The 19,671-nt window shown below is 38.8% G+C and overlaps 1 protein-coding gene across 5 annotated transcripts in view; it reads left to right on the top strand.

Moving 5' to 3' along the window:
• Positions 1-19,671, top strand: part of waw (Translation factor waclaw) — a 336,239-nt gene that overhangs the window by 259,076 nt on the left and 57,492 nt on the right. For all 5 annotated transcript variants that reach the window (XM_068370492.1, XM_068370493.1, XM_068370494.1 and 2 more), the window contains 2 exons: positions 4,977-5,103; positions 8,148-8,286. In XM_068370492.1, the coding sequence (XP_068226593.1) occupies positions 4,977-5,103; positions 8,148-8,286 (266 nt within the window). The remainder of the gene's footprint in view (positions 1-4,976; positions 5,104-8,147; positions 8,287-19,671) is intronic.

Raw genomic sequence — 19,671 nt, 5'->3', positions numbered from 1 at the left:
ATGTATTTTATCAGAAAATAGATTTCTTTTTCCTGTAAGAGCCATTTAGTATTTTTTTTTAAATATGGAAATTAGAAGTAATGCCCCTATTTTTTCTGTGGGATTAGAATTCTAGATTGTCCCCTGTCTGAAAATTGAATGTTATTCTTACATAAAAATTTTGGTCACAGAACCTCACAAAGAACTGGATCCAAATATAATCAAAACATAGAAATAATTTTTTATATTTTGCATAAATCCTTCTTTGGAAAGTTTTAGTGGTGTACCAAGTTTATGTTTGCTAAACATTATGTTGAAGAATCCTGGTTTTCTTATTGAGATTGTTGAGCAGTAGGTCATATCATGGCTGCTAACAATGTGGTCAATTCCCTTTTTTTTCCGTTCATTTATGATTTTTTATTTTTATGTAGAGACATCTTAGTTTTAGTTATATATTGTTAGGTAATTTAAGATATACCGTAATATAGTTTAGATATAATCACGAGTCCCATATTTCAAATATCTTTAAAAAAAAAAATCTGGAGTCAATCATCTCAAACTGTATGTTGAGTTGAGTCCATAATTTTTCTTACCAGGTATTTCAAACTGTTTTAATTTTATAAATGATTATCTATTTCTTTCCTTCACTGACATTCCACCTCTATCAGAGTGTGGCAGTTAACCCTTTTACCCCCAAAGGACGTACTGGTACGTTTCACAAAAGCCATCCCTTTACCCCCATGGACGTACCGGTACGTCCATGCAAAAAATTGCTATAAAAATTTATTTTTTCATATTTTTGATAATTTTTTAAGAAAATTCAGGCATTTTCCAAGAGAATGAGACCAACCTGACCTCTCTATGACAAAAATTAAGGCTGTTAGAGCAATTTAAAGAAAATATGCTGCAAAATGTGCTGGGTAAAAAATAACCCCTTGGGGGTTAAGGGTTGGAAATTTCCAAAGAGCCTGGGGGTAAAAGGGTTAACAATATGAACACTAGGGCAGGTTGATAAGACATAAATGGAATTTGAATGATAAAATTTTTTATTTCTATATTCACCTTGCAGATATGCGAGAAATATTTAGCAAAAGGTAAGGAGGTGTATGTTGCGTTTATGGATCTGGAGAAAGCATATGATAGAGTTGATAGGGAAGCAATGTGGAATGTGATGAGGTTATATGGAGTTGGTGGAAGGTTGTTGCAAGCAGTGAAAAGTTTCTACAAAGGTAGTAAAGCATGTGTTAGAATAGGAAATGAAGTGAGTGATTGGTTTCCGGTGAGAGTGGGGCTGAGACAGGGATGTGTGATGTCGCTGTGGTTGTTTAACTTGTATGTTGATGGAGTGGTGGTAGAGATGAATGCTCGAGTGCTTGGACAAGGATTAAAACTGGTAGGCGAGAATGACCATGAATGGGAGGTAAATCAGTTGTTGTTTGCGGATGATACTGTACTGGTAGCAGACACAGAAGAGAAGCTTGACCGACTAGTGACAGAATTTGGAAGGGTGTGTGAGAGAAGGAAGTTGAGAGTTAATGTGGGAAAGAGTAAGGTTATGAGATGTACGAGAAGGGAAGGTGGTGCAAGGTTGAATGTCTTGTTGAATGGAGAGTTACTTGAGGAGGGGGATCAGTTTAAGTACTTGGGGTCTGTTGTTGCAGCAAATGGTGGAGTGGAAGCAGATGTACGTCAGAGAGTGAATGAAGGTTGCAAAGTGTTGGGGGCAGTTAAGGGAGTAGTAAAAAATAGAGGGTTGGGCATGAATGTAAAGAGAGTTCTATATGAGAAAGTGATTGTACCAACTGTGATGTATGGATCGGAGTTGTGGGGAATGAAAGTGATGGAGAGACAGAAATTGAATGTGTTTGAGATGAAGTGTCTAAGGAGTATGGCTGGTGTGTCTCGAGTAGATAGGGTTAGGAACGAAGTGGTGAGGGAGAGAACGGGTGTAAGAAATGAGTTAGCGGCTAGAGTGGATATGAATGTGTTGAGGTGGTTTGGCCATGTTGAGAGAATGGAAAATGGTTGTCTGCTAAAGAAGGTGATGAATGCAAGAGTTGATGGGAGAAGTACAAGAGGAAGGCCAAGGTTTGGGTGGATGGATGGTGGGAAGAAAGCTCTGGGTGATAGGAGGATAGATGTGAGAGAGGCAAGAGAGCGTGCTAGAAATAGGAATGAATGGCGAGCGATTGTGACGCAGTTCCGGTAGGCCCTGCTGCTTCCTCCGGTGCCTTAGATGACTGCGGAGGTAGCAGCAGTAGGGGATTCAGCATTATGAAGCTTCATCTGTGGTGGATAATGTGGGAGGTTGGGCTGTGGCACCCTAGCAGTACCAACTGAACTCGGTTGAGTCCCTGGTTAGGCTGAAGGAACGTAGAGAGTAGAGGTCCCCTTTTTGTCTTGTTTCTTTGTTAATGTCGGCTACCCCCCAAATTGGGGGAAGTGCCTTTGGTATATGTATGTATGTATGTATATTCACCTAATGTTCATATGCAGTACATGCCCACCCTCCTCGCCCACTGGCGTAAGATTTAAAGTGGATAGAGAATAGTTTCGACTTTGAGATTGAAATAACAAAGAGCCTCTAGCATGTCACTGCTTTGATTCTTGCGATTATTCACTAGATTTTCTGATTACTTTACTATTATTATTATTATCATTATTATTATTATTATTATTATTATTAATACTTGCTAAGCTACAACCCTAGTTGGAAAAGCAGGATACTATAAGCTCGAGGGCTCTAACAAGGAAAATAGCCCAGTGAGGAAAGGAAATAAGGAGACTACAAGAGGAGTAATTAACAATTAGAATAAAATATTTTAAGAAAAATAACATTAACATAAATATTTCATTCATACATGGAATCTTAGAAGTACAGGGTAGTTTTAGAAGAGGTAGGGGTTGTATGAATCAGATTTTTACAGTTAGGCAGATATGCGAGAAATATTTAGCAAAGGGTAAGGAGGTGTATGTTGCGTTTATGGATCTGGAGAAAGCGCATGATGGAGTTGATAGGGAAGCGATATGGAATTAGTGGAAGGTTGTTGTAAGTAGTGAAAAGTTTCTGAAAAGGTAGTAAAGCATGTGTTAGGATAGGAAATGAAGTGAGCAATTGGTTTCTGGTGAGAGTGGGGAAGAGACAGGGATGTGTGATGTCGCCATGTTGAGACAGGGATGTGTGATGTCGCCATGGTTGTTTAACTTTTATGTTGATGGAGTGGTGAGAGAGGTGAATTCTCGAGTGCTTGGACGAGGATTGAAACTGATAGACGAGAATGATCATGAATGGGAGGTAAATCAGTTGTTGTTTGCGGATGATACTGTACTGGTTGCAGACTTGGAGGAGAAGCTTGGCTGATTAGTGACAGAATTTAGAAGGGTATGTGAGAGAAGGAAGTTGAGAGTTGATGTGGGTAAGAGTAAGGTTATGAGATGTACGAGAAGAGAAGGTGGTGCGAGGTTGAATGTCATGTTGAATGGAGAGTTACTTGAGGAGGTGGATCAGTTTAAGTACTTGGGGTCTGTTGCAGCAAATGGGGGAGTGGAAGCAGATGTATGTCAGAGAGTGAATGAAGGATGCAAAGTGTTGGGGGAAGCGAAGGGAGTGGTAAAGAATAGAGGGTTGGGCATGAATGTAAAGAGGGTTCTGTATGAGAAAGTGATTGTACCAACTGTGATGTATGGATCAGAGTTGTGGGGAATTAAAGTGACAGAGAGTCAGAAATTGAATGTGTTTGAGATGAAGTGCCTGAGGAGCATGGCTGGTGTATCTCGAGTTGATAGGGTTAAGAACGAAGTGGTGAGGGAGAGAACGGGTGTAAGAAATGAGTTAGTGGCTAGAGTGGATATGAATGTGTTGAGGTGGTTTGGCCATGTTGAGAGAATGGAAAGTGGCCGTCTGTTAATGAAGGTGATGAATGCAAGAGTTGATGGGAGAAGTACAAGAGGAAGACCAAGGTTTGGGTGGATGGATGGAGTGAAGAAAGCTGTGGGTAATAGGAGGATAGATGTGAGAGAGGTAAGAGAGCGTGCTAGAAATAGGAATAAATGGTGAGCGATTGTGACGAGGTTCCGGTAGGCCCTGCTGCTTCCTCCGGTCGCCATGGATGACCGCGAAGGTAGCAGCAGTAGGGGATTCAGCGTTATGAAGCTTCATCTGTAGTGGATAACGGGGGAGGGTGGGCTGTGGCACCCTAGCAGTACCAGCCAAACTCGGTTGAGTCCCATGTCAGGCTGGGAGGAACGTAGGAGGAAAGGTCCCCTTTTTTTCATTTGTTTGATGTCGGCTACCCCCTAAAATTGAGGCAAGTGCCTTGGTATATGTATGCATGTATGTATAAAGCATAAAAACTTAAAAAAAAAACAAGAGAAAGAGAAACAAGACAGAACAGTGCACCCCCAAGCAAGAGAACTCTACCCCAAGTCAGTGTAAGACTATAGTAGAGAGGCTATAGCACTATCCAGAACTAAAGAACAATGGTTTGATTTTGGAGTGTTCTTCTCCTAGAAGAGCTGCTTACTATTGCTAAAGAGTCTCTTCTACCCTTACCAAGAGGAAAGTAGTCACTGAACAAAGGGCATCTGTCTTTTGAAAAGATAGAAAATGGGAAATTTTCAATTTTAGGGGTAAATGTTGATAAACTAAACTTTCAGAGGAGGTGAAATGTGAACATCAGGCAAGTATACAAATATCCATTTTATTATTGAAATTTCATTTTAATTATAAATCTAAATTGTGATATTACTTATGTTATTGCAATACAATTTAGACATTTTTAGGATATACTGTATGCTTCAACTTTATTTAAAGTGAAATCTCATTTGGAATTAAAGCAAATACTCTTAAGGTACTTCACCCATAGACTAGTCCTGTTGGAGTTAACAATATTCAATTAATTATTATTGTTCATGTTGTCAAAATGGTGTAATTTACACCGTCATCTTTATTTTTTAATTATAATTTCAACGTAAAAGTTACAATATTTCCTTTGCAGTGCAGCTCTTGGTCAGGGTTGGAGGCTTGGGTTCTTAGGGCTACTCCACATGGATGTATTTAACCAGCGCTTAGAACAAGAACATGGAGCTCAAGTGATTATAACCACACCTTCTGTTCCTTACAAGGTATGAAATTGCATTTTTTTAATGGGAGACTAACCTAGCTGATATAGTATATATTAATTGTGTTTAGGAAAAGCCCTAAATTGTGTGTGTTTCAAAGTATTGCATTTAGGCCTTAGGCTTTAAGCAGAAATGTCGGCTGATTACCATTATAAACGAAGAGGACAGTTTTACCTCACTGAGTATTGAGAGAAACCCCCTGTTAGGAGTAACAACCCCCTTTTCTATTGACCCCTTTGCCACGAAAGATCTGTATCAAGACAATTTCTTGCTGTAGAGGATCAGTTTCATCATGATTTAACAAATCTCATTAGCACTGTTCATAAAATTTCTTTTCAATATTCCATTTTCACCTTGGGATGCTGAGAAACTTTACTGTACTTGGATTTATCAAATCCCAACATTTTTGTCAATGTCTTGAATTTAATACTGACTATCTTATAAGTGATGAAACTGCAGTATGTTTTGCTAGTCTAGTTACTTCTTTATACTCATGCACTACCTTATGTATAAGTCCAACAAAATTCTGTTTGTATTATTTTTCATTAGTATTAATGGTAATTATAGATTTCTCAAAACTAATTTATTGATCAATTAGATACCAGTAAGTGACTTCAAAACATTTTTGAAACAGAAGATAGTGAAGTTCTTTTTTTTTTCCATTCCATGCTTATTTTCTCAGCGGGTTAAATTACCATACAGGTCTGTTTTAGAATCAAAGCTACAAGAGAAGAGCATCTCTGAATTAAAATTCCCTACTAATCCCAAATCCAATTACAGCTCTGGATTGTCAGCCTTCAGTAAGTATGGAATTAATGTGAAAGATAACTCGGACCTTCCAAAGCTGACTAAATAAATGCTGTACCATGTTCTTATTCACCAACTCACATATAGCAAAAAATCTTTATGCCCGAGAAACTCGGTACTCAGACCATGTGAAGGTACCTTACTATAGCAGAAGCACTTTCTTCTTGTTGACCCGTTACTTTTTCACTACCACTCTGGGATTTCATTTTTGTTCAAGGATTAGAAATCAATCTTATTAAGTTGTTATCTGACTTGTAATTCTCTATATTTTATCCAATTCCCTTCCTTATAAATTTACTCAACTTACTTTCCTGTTGCTTTTCATTGAGCCTTACTGGTTATTTCAATGGGAAATTTATTCACACTTCATTCAAGGGAAATATGTTGTATGAAACTTGAAGAGATTTTAACTTACTTGATAACAATAAAACTGTATAAATGTTATGCAATAAGCAATGAATCCAGAGAGAAATTTATAACAAGTAATAATTAGATTTAACTTATGTATTAAACAAGTATTATTAATTGAATTAGTCACAAAAAGCATTACAATAGAAGTACTAAGTGGAAAACGAAAAAGATGAAAAACTCTGAATCTAAGCCACACACTTGCTCGATACAATATACAATCAACAGTAAGAAACCCAAGTTATATTAGTCTTTATACAGGCCTGGGGTTAAGTTGCAGATAGACCCAATGCATTAGAGAACTAGAGGGGCACTCAATAGAGAGCATGCCTTTACCACACCAAGCAGTTTTATTTCGCGCTTAACTCTACTGCATGCTTGTACTTCGATGTATTTTCTGCAAAATCTAACAGATATGTCCTTGGGTCACATCCCACATGTCCACAAAGTTTTTGTGTAAAGTTGTTCAGGAAAAAATAAATAAAAATAAAATATTCTTCCAGTACTTAAGATTGTGATTATTTTCTACGTAAAGCTGCGCGCTTGTACTTTGATGTACTTTATCCAAAGTATTACAGATTTATCCTTGGGTCGTACCCAACATGACTAACAAGTTTGGTCAAAATTGGTACAGAAGTTTTTGTGTAAAGTTGCTCACAAAAAAATAGATAAATGACAGCGGGGGTATATACATACCCTTCACAAAATCTTAAATTTTGGCGAAGGCAATTAATTAATTACCTCGGAATTAAAGGGGAGCTGGGGCCATAAAAGCATGGAGATCATCATTTGAATTAAGAGGGGGCAGAGGTCATAGAACCATGGGACACATCCTTCATTGTATTACTGGTTGAGTTCATCAACAGGAGTTTTGTAAAATATCGATATTGGTGATATCATTGGTAACAGTGACCCAACAGCAACTGATTTTATTTTCAAAATTATCAGGTATTCAACCTTATTAGTCTTGGAAATCCTTTGGAATATGCAGATACAGCTACACTTATTGGGAAGCAACATTAAGTCAAGGAAGACCCAATTTCTGCTGTAAACTTTGATTTCTTGTTGAAGGTTTGTCAATATTTAATTGTTTTCAGTGTCACTGCTCATGACTGAAGGATTCTGGGGCACTTGAACAAGATGGAGACATGTGGAAGCTCCTGTTTCATCTCAATGAAACTAGTTTATGTGGGATTGTTTCAAGGGTACATTTTTTTAGCATAAGCCAGATTGTGCCTTTATTGAACCCACACAAAATGGGGATTTACCAGTCTATCCCTCGTCAAAGAAACCAAAACTACAATAAAAATTGAAACTAATGTCTTCTAAACTTATAGCCAAGAAAACTTCTGCACAGGCTTGGAGTACCCATACTCTGGTCTAATTCATAACAAGGAAGCTAAATAATTTATAGAATAAAAAACTGCTCTAGCCCAGGTGGCCAATTACATGAATAAGAATAGATAAGTCAGAGCCATGATTATATAGGGGAGAAGAGAGAAATACCAATATGTGTTGGAATACTAATTCTTTTTGAAAGGCCTTTTATTTGAGAAAGACTATGCTCATTAATGTGAGGTCATGTTGTAGTAACCCCTTAACTTATGCTGAATTTTGGTACCATGATTTACTGCCCAAGTCAAAAGTCACAGATACAAATTCTGAATCCTAGGGGTTACTTTGAATTTCTTGTGGGGCATCTTCCAGAAAAGCTTGTTTTATTATAAATTGATAATTCCTGTATTGTCATATATAGTGATTGGGTGCAATTTGATTCTGTATAATGTAAGTATTATTAAGTGGCTACATTTACTTTCATTAATTTTCAACAGGTTGAATTGCACGGTGAAAAAGTTATAGAAAGATATGGTGGGAAAGAAGTAATTGTCACTAATCCAAGTCACTGGCCTGACACATCTCATATTGTTAGCACTAGTGAACCTATGATTATGGGCACTATAATCACTCCAGGTAATTATTTATAAAATTTTTGAAGACAAATTGTGAAATTTTGGTGTTGACAGATTTGGGTAAAAAAACTCAAATATACTGTACAGTATTCCTTAAAACAAAATAAATTGTTCAATGCAAACCCTTTATTATTAAAAATAGTCTTAATATTCAACTTCATAGAAGAAGAAGAATCCTTTTAGGTACACTTGGTCAACAATGCATCAAGGTTTCTCAGTACTTTAGATAGCAGACTGTTTATATAGAAATCATATAGAAAACATATTTGTTCCTGTATGTAATACAAACCTTCAACCTTTATAAGAAGAGTATGACTTTCAGCCAAGCTCTAACAGTCTGTTAAACTTTTAACAAGGTAGCAGTAGCAGCTGGCAGGTAGGCCCTCTGTACACACCAGGTAGCTTAACCTTCACTTTTACTTTGGCTATCGGAAAGTACAAACATACTTCTAGGTGTCCTCATTAGCTCTTTTAATCTTTTGCTTTACTTTCAGACTTGTGTTCAGGGAATATTAATGGAAGAAGCCAAGGATATACAGTGTATCCTGACAACTGACATTGTGTTATAGTTTTCTGTGCTACCTAACTTTATTCAACATACTTGTTCCTGTCTGGCAGCATGTCTGTTGTTGTGCTATCCCTTGTGTGTGAGTCCATATAATAATGATGACAATGTGAACATAAGGAAGTTGGTTTTCCTTGGATATTGCAAGGAGAGTTCCTACACTGCCAAGTGTAAAGGGTGAAGGGCACACCCCTTCTTTCTTTCAGTTTCTGCCAATCCCAGAAAGTGCTAATTATGTAGAGTATCACCTGGTTGTGCTGCTGTGTTTTCTTCCACAAGAGAGCATCGTCATTGGCCTGTCCAACCCCTAAAAAGAAGAACGTCCAGTCCTCCCTTCTCCCCTGCCCTGTCTTTGCTGAGTCTTCACTGCAACTTCAGAAGAATAATGAGTAGAAGTCAGTGAAGTTCAATTGATAGGAGTTACATATGTGTAACTCCTACTATTTTAATCTCCGTGGGAGAGACAATACAGGTACCAAGAACCTCCCATCTTGACTGCCGAGAGTTTTCCCATAGCGGGAAGAAACATTGGTACACACAACACTATGGAACTGTCTGTGCTGTCTTGTACTGAAAGGAGTGAGTGAGGGCAGAAAGTTGTCCCATAGCAAGAAGAAACATGGTTCTTACAACTGTAATACAAGTTGAGCATAAACACTTGACGGTCAGAATAGAAGGATGTCTTCTTTGTTTCCCCCCCTTCCTGGATTTTTTTTTCTCTCTCTCTCTTCAACCTCTTGCACCCCAGTATGCATAAGATCACCTTGTGAGGAATTTCTAAACCCACAAGTAGCTTGACCCACACAAGCTTCAGAATGAATTTACTTGGGACCATAGCACATTTTAATACTATTTTCTAAAACAAGGTTTTATGAAAAAAAATGTTTAAAAATGAAAACATGTCCTTTGCTCACTGGTTAAGCAGGTTCAGTAAGGAAAAGGTGCCTCGTAAAACCAAATCTTGAAAACGATCTCCAACCTACGCAAAAGAGAAATAAGAAGGAAACAAATCTTTATATATAAGATGGTAATCAAATTTAAGGGGATCGAAAATATTAATAAACTAATTACACAAGCTTGTGACATTTAATTAAAAAAGTGGGGCAGTTTTGAACTATAACTCATTTCAATCCATAAGTATAATGTCTCAGGTGATTTACGTCAGCAGGAAAAAGATGTAGCTGCAGCAGGAATCCTCCAACTTTTTTATTCTTTGTTCGTGATGTAAATGTTAAAGGAAGATGAAGACGTCCTAGAAGAAAGGTGCTGGACAATATCTGGCTGTAAGTAATTAGGCTGAAAAGGGTAGCGTTTAGGAACTTTAAATGTACACCAATGTAAATGTCCTCCCAAGCTACTTGTTACAGCACTATCTTCTTTACTCAGGTCATAATTTAGGACGAATCTCTAGTGTGTATATTGACTGTGCCCGTCACAGAGACTTACTGCCCCTCGTCTTCTTCCACCTTACCTCTACGTTAACGAAAAACAAGGCGGTAATCGTTCTTAATAACAAAATTGTAACTGCCACATCAGTCTCGAAGTGAGCTAATTAACCTCAAATAAATAATCTGAGCCAGATATATAAAGATTTGAATTTGCTGTGAAATATTGAACTGAGACAGAAGGCCAGGTACAGTATTTAGAATAAAATAGTCATTCCATATTATAAAGAAAAATAAATGAAAAGTGAAAACTATGTACAGAAATATTTGTAATAAATTGATATAAAATAATTCTAAAATAATTAGAATTTTTATACATTCCCCTACCCGAGAATACAAGAATACAATTCAGTATGTGGTTCATGTATTTACCACACTTGTCAGACTTTACTCCTTGCCCTTGTGATATTTGGGTCACAGAATTTCTAGCATCTCCTTTCCAGCTGTCAATAGTGCACTGATGGAAGGAAAACATATGATAGTTTTCAGCACTTGTCCAGGCTGTGAGGTCTTCCATTCAAGAGTGCCAAAGTTACCTCGTGCTCTTTCCTTTGTATTTCATCTTCAGAGGAACGTTCATATTGTGTTCTATCCCCGGCAGACAAGTCTCCTTGCACTTGTTCTCCACAATCATGATTTCCCACAGGATCAGCACAGTGATCAGGAACCGATTCTGCGATGTTCCAGCTTGTCCCAAAAGAGCCAGTAGTCCAACAAAATAGCTAATTGTACATTTTAGTGGTACCTAAAAGAGATGTTAGCCAATATGGCTAATTTCAAGGAATTATGTAGTTGGGATTACAATGATTACAGCAGTAGTTAGTGAAAACAAACTATATTTTGCTGTAAGTCATTACAGTATATTTTTTTCTTTCATTTGTCTTATTTTAAGGCATACATTAATAGTATTCTCCCCTCACTATGAACATCACCAAGTCTCAGAAAGGAAGTGATATGGTTAACTATGTAGAATTTTTCCATCACAACAAACAAAACCACTCAGAACTGGAGATATGTACTGAAGAATTGCAGGGGAACACTGAATATTCAGTTGAACTACATAAAAATTGTGAAGTAACACTTGGAGAAGACAATAATCATGCTCCAGGTCCTGCAAGGCAAAATTTAGGAATTACTTTAAGCATAATGATGAACAAGCTTCAAATTATAGTGTACCACTACGAAGAATTATTGCCAATGCTGTATGAGACGGACAACGAAGCAATGAGGGTGCTCTAAAAATGTATTCAACGATGATGTTGAAAAAACGAAGGCTACCTTTCTTAGACTACATCAATTGAAGACCCAAATGGTATTTTTCCTTTGTTTTTTATAAAGACAGCAGATTTCTTAGCTCCAAAGTTATCTGTTATTTTGCGCAAGTTAGCAAGAAGAGGAGCTCTTAGCACTAGTCGGAGAATTGGTAATGTTACTCCTCTATGTAAATGTGTTTGTGGTAGCTCAAATCCCACTGATTACCGCCCAATTTCCATAACTCCCATATTATCTAAAGTTTTTGAACGTCTTCTGGCAAAACGTCTTAATAGGTTTGCTGAAGGTAATCATCTACTCCATAGTTTGCAATTTGGTTTTCGTAAAGGCCTTGGAGCATGTGATGCCCTTCTCACAATCTCCAATGCTGTACAGAAATCCCTTGATTGTGGTCGGGAAGTTCGTATGATTGGCCTTGATTTTAGTGCTGCCTTTGACCGTGTTAATCATGAGGCCCTTGTTTTCAAACTGAAACAGTTGGGAGTGGGTGGGTCGTTTCTTAGCATTATTATTGATTTTTTAAGTAATAGATCTCAAAGAGTTGTTGTTGATGGGCACCATAGTGATTATAGGAATGTGATATCCGGTGTTCCACAGGGTAGTGTTCTTGGCCCATTACTTTTCATACTATATACACATGACATGTGGTTTGGCCTAGAAAACAAGCTTGTTGAATATGCAGATGATGCTACTCTCTTTGCATCAATTCCATCCCCTGAATGTAGATCTAGGGTTGGTGAATCCCTTAATAGAGATTTAGCTAGAATTAGTGCATGGTGCAAATTATTGGGTATGAAGTTGAATCCTAACAAAACTCAAAGTATGATTGTAAGTAGGTCAAGGACGGTGGCTCCTCAACATCCGGAACTCAGTATTGATAATGTTTCTTTAAATATGTATGACTCTTTCAAAATTTTAGGTGTGATTCTCGACAGTAAATTTACTTTTGAGAAACATATAAGGTCTGTGTCTTCTTCAATTGCACAAAAAATAGGCTTATTGAGAAAGTCTTTCAAGATTTTCGGTGATCAATCTATTCTGAAGAAGTGTTTTATTTCTTTCATTCTACCTTGTTTTGAGTATTGTTCTCCTGTCTAGTCTTCAGCTGCTGATTCTCATCTTAATTTGTTGGACAGAAACTTACGGTCTATTAAATTTCTTATTCCTGATCTAGATATTAATCTCTGGCACCGTCGTTCAATTAGTTCATTATGCTTGTTGCATAAGATTTTTCATAACTCTGACCATCCTTTACATTCAGATCTCCCTGGACAATTCTATCCTGTTCGTAATACTAGGCAGGCAGTTAATTCTAATAGCCAGGCCTTCTCCATCACGAGGCTCAATACTACGCATTACTCTAGAAGTTTTATTCCAGCTGTTACCAAGTTGTGGAATGATCTTCCTAATCGGGTGGTTGAATCAGTAGAACTTCAAAAGTTCAAAGTTGGAGAAAATGCTTTTTTGTTGACCAGGCGGACATGAGTCTTTTTATAGTTCATTTATGACATATTTGTTTTTGATGTTGTTAATAGTTTATATATGACATGTCTGTTTTGACGTTGTTACTTATTTTAGAATGATTTATTGTTAATTTGTTCTCTTCATTTATTTATTTCCTTATTTTCTTTCCTCACTGGGCTATTTTTCCCTGTTGGAACCCCTGGGCTTATAGCATCTTGCTTTTCCAACTAGGGTTGTAGCTTGGATAGTAATAATAATAATAATAATAATTGACAAATTCTCAACGAGAAATGCAAAAATTTTCTTAGCCGCCTTATTTACTTGTCGAAGAGGATGGTGAACCATGATAATGATAATTTTAATAAGTTTAATTATTTTTTTTCATAATAATAATAATTTTAATCATAATTCTAATCATTTTGATAATTCAAAACTATTTGAATAATTATTAAAGTTATTATTATTACCGAGGGTTACCATCCTCCTCGATAAATAAATAAAAAGAAAGCCAAGAAAAATATCAAATCAAGCTTAGTAAGACCTACTTTATATATATATATATATATATATATATATATATATATATATATATATATATATATATATATAGTATATATATATATATATATATATATATATATATATATATATATATATATATATATATATATGTTTACCCAGGAATGTCTTTTCATGTGAAAACATAACTACCCCATAACTGTAAACCCTCTTGTGCATACTGTTGAGCAAATCTAAGATAATGTAAACAGTGTCACTCCCCTTTTTCCCTTCACTGTTCATATGGATTAAATCAGATCAAATATTTGAAACATGCAATCTTTGATTTCTGGGCTCCGACCCGTGCCGCCCAGTGAAATGCTCCTTTAACATCATTTCTAAGGTAAAAACTGCTATGAATTTACCAGAGGAAAATTTGTATAGGAATGCTAGGTTGAACCCAGCTCGCTCACCTTAATAAGGTGTCGGTATACTACTGGGGCGCTGAATAAATCACAACCAGAGGCCTCCCACCATTTAGATATCTCCTGTCAACATCCCCGAACAGCGAGGTGCCGTTCAACATCCTACTACTACTAGCAATCCCACGCCAGTGACGTCACTCCTTTTTCATAGCACCACTATTTAATCCCTATTTTGCCTTAGTGTGGGAATTTCGCTGGTTTTTTCTGGATTTACCTCAAGATGTCGGACTCCAATGTCACTCCATCTAAGTTAAGTACCAGATCTATGAGTTTTGAGATTTTGGAGGGGGCCTTGCCCTTTTTGCTTATATTATAACAGTTTTATTTTTCACGACCCCACGTGGGTCTTTCAGGGCCCTCGGCTCCCTCCTCTCTCTCTCTCTCTCTCTCTCGTTCGTTCTTAACGATTTTCAATAAGTCCTCATACTGATTGTTTCTCGTTATGAACCTTATGGATATCCACGGTTCACACACCGTATTAATTTTATATTGTCCTGTTTTTTATGATAACAGTTATTACATATACGTGTGCGTATTTTCGGTAGGTTGGCATGCCTGATCGCCTTCGGCGTTCTATTTCACATATTATTACTTGGATTATTTACGTTCGCACGCCACGGACTTGCTTATCATTTTAACGTCATTCGTTTGCTTGCATTAGCTCGAGGGGCTTTCATGAGTCAGATATTACATATTGGTTTTCATTTTGTTAGCACTTCACTGACCCTATGTTATGTTGGTAGCCCTGCCTACTCCCAGCGCCGTCAGGCTTGCTTTCTCCTGTCTCATGTTCGCTTCCTCGTTTGTTTTACGATTGATGTTTAGCTAATTTTATTATTATTATCATCCAGCATGCCTTCCTATCTTATTTTACCATGCCTTTTGTTTATTATAGTGTTATTAGTCCCTTCGCGTGATCATATCAATCGTGGGTCTGGCAGGTTGGTATACCTGCTATCGCCCCACAACTAGCCTCTTCCCGCCGATACCCCACCCCAAGGTTCCCTCCCTCTCTCTCTCCCGATCGAGTTTGAGTCACTTTATAGCGCTATGTACCCCTCCCGGGGTATACTATTATTATACATTAACATACATTACTTACTCTTTCCACTACTCTACCCGGTCGTAGTCGTTTTCTTTCCGTCGCTCGTTTGGCCAACAATCGGCGGGAGGTTTTCGGCTCGGTCCGTGGTACCTTGTTATGTTATATTATTTATTTAGTTTTGTACGTGCTACTTCCCCGGTCCCGCACGTCACGGACCCGTTAAAGATCCCTTTCCCCCTCTAGTGTCACCCACCTCACGGACCTTATATATATATATATATATATATATATATATATATATATATATATATATATATATATATATATATATATATATATATATATATTAAGATTTCATTACGGGATCCCCGGAAGTAGCTTTTATTCATTACCATCCGTTGTTTAGTTGCGCCTCCGGAGCCAACGTTACTCATTCTTACTTGGATTAACTTTATATTAGTCACATATATATATTATATATACGATCCTTGTGCTTGACCTTCCCTTCCCTCTTTTGATATGATCACGGTTACGGTCTGACTTGTTTTCAATTCCTTTTACAATCAAAATAGTTGTTTTGATATTGATATTTAAGCTATACGGACCCCCCGGGTCCCGATTTGCTTACATTCAATATACTTTATGGCTATATATGAAAGATTTATTTCATGATATTTACATTTATATACGTAGATATTTAAGCTCCGGAGGGCCCCTAATTTGCTTTCATTTAAGATACTCGTGTATCTTTTGTCTTACAGACTGTACGTATATAAAACATTATCATCATGATATTTATAAATAAATCTTCTATCATGATATTGATATCCCTTAAGCACCCGGGGCCCCCGGCCCCTATTTGCTTTCCTTCAGGATTCCTAATGTATATATAGAAAACATTTTTATCATGATATTGATATATAAATCTTTTATCATGATCTTGATATCATTCAAGCACCCGGGGCCCCCGAGCCCCTATTTGCTTTCATTCAGGACTCCTGATGTATATATATATATATACAACATTTTTATCATCAGGATTCCTGATGAATATATACCTGGTTTATATATATATATAAAACATTTTTATCATGATATTGATATGTAAATCTTTTAGCATGATATTGCTATGATTTAAGAATCCGGGGCCCCCGAGCCCCTATTTGCTTTCATTTAGGATTCCTGATGAATATATATAAAACATTTTTATCATGATAGATATATATATATATATATATATATATATATATATATATGTGTATGTATGTATGTATGTATGTATGTATGTATGTATATATATATATATATATATATATATATATATATATATATATATATATATATATATATATATATATATATATATATATATATATATATATATATTAAGCACCGGGGCCTCCAGGCCCCTAATTTGCTTTCCTTTGAGATACTCATGTATCTTTTATTTTACAGACTGTATGCTGTGCAATGACGGCATGTGCCGCTGTCATCTATCAACCCTGCGGCCATGACATGTGTCATTCACACGCCCACTGATCTGTCCGAGTGGATGACTTAGCTGTATGGCATCCAGACAATTGTGTAGTCTGCTACACAATGACCTCCACTCTAACATCTGACTCGGTGAGTGCATTTTCATTGATACAGACTTGTAGGGAGTTACAATTAATTTCTAATATTAATTTTAAGGCCACTAGTCCTCTGGACTTCCCGCATGCCTTTCACTTGGTGTCTACGAAGTCCTTGGACTTCTTCATTTTTCTTTGGCACAAATATCCCTCGCTAATAGTCTGTTCTCTTTCAGTGCTCCCAACTTGAGAAAGATACAGCTCGGGCTACCCTCAAGATCTGGATTGACGGGTTCGCCCGCAACTTGAAGGCCTCACAGCCTTATATCCTCTCTGAGAGTTGGTGTTCCCGTCTCTACCCCCATGCTAAAACTTCACCGGCAGTCCCCAAAGAATTGGCGGATCCTTTCATCGAGAGGTTTGAATCCCTTTTTCCGGCCCCGGACCAGGAAGAGACGGGCGGCACCCTAACTGAGGACGTCTCTACCCTCAACCTCCATGTGGAACCCATGGCTCTTGACGATCCCGACACAGGTAGGGACGTAGGTGAGTCAGGTGGATCCCAGGCTAAGATTCCTATCCCTAGCCCGGCTTTCTCTTCTCCTTCAGAACACTCTTCTTTTCGAGGTTTTCCGGGGACAACCGGGACTGGTCTCAGTCCCCGGCCTGTTATCCCCAAGGTGAAGGCTCATCGTAAGAATTTATATATAACCCACAAGTCTTCCAAAGATCACAGGTCTTCGAAATCATCAGCCTCGAAGGCTAAATCTTCCTCCACCAGAGTCTCTCAAGACCCAATTGCTGTGCCTTCAACCTCTCACGGAGTAGTCTCCGTTCCGGCACCTGTTTCCCCCCCGGCGGAATCATCTGACCCGGTGGATTTTTCCGAGAAGATGTTTGCTCGTTTTGAGTCGATACTATCGTCTCATACGCGACAATCACAAGAGAGAATAGCTTCTATGGAGAGCCTAGTTCAGGGACTCATGCGCTCGGGGCTGCTACCACCACAACAGCAATACCCCGTCCCTGACGACTCCAAGCTTCCTCCTTTCAATAAGAATAACCCTTGGAGGTTGGCATTGCATGCCCCCTTCTCGGAGGGTATGTTGTCAATCGGAGATTTCGGTACCCGGCCTTTTGCGGATTATGATTTCTACCCGCCGGGTCTTGAATTCCCCTTCCCGGGCTACGCTCGCCTCGAGGAAGAGGCTCTGATTGGATTGGATAAGGTCCCAAAGGAAACTGTTAATTTTCCTAAAGAACAGGCACAGTCTGTCTTGGTCCGCGTGTTCAATGAGTGGGATTGCTTGAACACAATGATTACGGCCTACAAAAGTTCATATACTATGTTTGTGGCCGACGACCAGACCCCAACCCCATGTGCGACCAAGATCATAGAGACGGTCTTTCAGGCTATCAAGGAAGAGAAGCCTTTACCTCACCTCAGGGAGACCGGCTTACCCTCCCTTCTCTTTCCGGGAGATGGTGAATGTTGGCGGAACGCCCCAGCTACCTTCTCGGTAGGTAAGTTTAGCCCGGACTGTGCCTCAACACAGTTCAGCGAACGGCTTCCCAAACTCCCGGAGTCTCTCATTAAATTGGAATATGAGTTGAGGTGTAGATTCAGCAGATCCCTTAATTCAGTTGCCCTTTCTGAATTGACTGTCGCCACTTACACCGAGGAGGACCTCCTTAAGGCCCTCACTAAGTCGCTTTTGCAAAACTTTATGGCTGACGCCTATGATTTTGCAAATGCCAGGACCCATTGTCGACGACACGTTCTATCCGAAGCCACGATTAGGGATGAACCTAATAGGCTCATTAAAGCTCCAGTCTGGGGCCCGGATCTTTTCCCAGGGGACTTAGTTAACTCGGTCCTTAGCGAGGCAGCTAGAACCAACCAAAACCTCAAGGTTAGGTGGGGCCTGGTTTCAAAGAGGAGATATGAGCCTCCTAGTACCGCAATTCGAGGTAGGAAGAGATTGAGGCCCTTCCAATCTTCCCAATTCAGGCAACCTCTGCAAGTAGTTCAACCGGTCTCAGTCCACGGAAGAACTACGTTCCTTCACAAAAGATCTGCTACTAATGAATACAACCCAAAGTTTACGTCGCTCAAGATTTCACGGACGCTTGTTCAGCGTGCCAAAGAAAGACTCAGACAAACAAAGAGTAATCCGGGGCCTGTCTCGTTTAAGTTCCTTCTCTCGTTACGACAAATCCCATATGATTACCGTCTCGCAGGTGTGGACCTTACTTCCCCGTGGGGCCGTCACCACCTCCATCGATCTTCCAGATGCCTACTATCACGTTCCAATAGCAAGGCATTTTCGTCTTTTTCTGGGCTTCAAGCTAGGCAAACAAGCCTATGCATTCAAAGTGATGCTATTTGGGGCTCACCATACCACCCAGAATCTTCACCAAACTAGCAGAGACAATAATTCAAGAGCTTCGGACTCAGGGGATACAGGTAGTAGCCTATCTAGACGATTAGCTAATCTGGTCAGACAATGCCCAGATTTTCCGCGTAGCAACGAACAAAGTCCTCACCTTCCTTCGGCAACTGGGATTCCAAGTCAACCTCGAGAAATCCCGCCGGGTCCCACAGACCAAGTTTCCATGGCTGGGACTACAAGGGGACCTGTGCTTCCATACGCTGTGCCTCCCCAAAGCCAAAGGGAAGGTGATAGCGAGGAGTACAAAACAATTTCTCAAGGGAAAGTTGACCTTCCGAAGGAGCCGAGAGTGGATACTAGGTTCCTTACAGTTCGCCTCCGTGACAGACGTCGTCCTGAGGTCCAAACTCAAGGACATAAACAGAGTGTGGCGCTCCAGAGCAACCACAATACGCCGAGACAGACGTGCTCGCCTTTCCCCAACCCTGAGAAAAAGTCTGCAGACTTGGACGAAGATCAAGAATCTTTCCAAGTCGGTTCCTTTACAACACAAGAAAGTCCATGGATTATGGTCACCGGTCTTACAACAAATGCACGTCAACGTCCTAGAGGCCATGGCAGTCTTCCTCACTTTAAAACGTCTCAATC

Source organism: Palaemon carinicauda, chromosome 3 (assembly GCF_036898095.1).
Source record: "Palaemon carinicauda isolate YSFRI2023 chromosome 3, ASM3689809v2, whole genome shotgun sequence".
In the NCBI taxonomy this organism is placed as follows: domain Eukaryota; kingdom Metazoa; phylum Arthropoda; class Malacostraca; order Decapoda; family Palaemonidae; genus Palaemon; species Palaemon carinicauda.
Note: the sequence above shows the minus strand (reverse complement) of the source record. Positions and strands in the feature narration are given on the sequence as shown.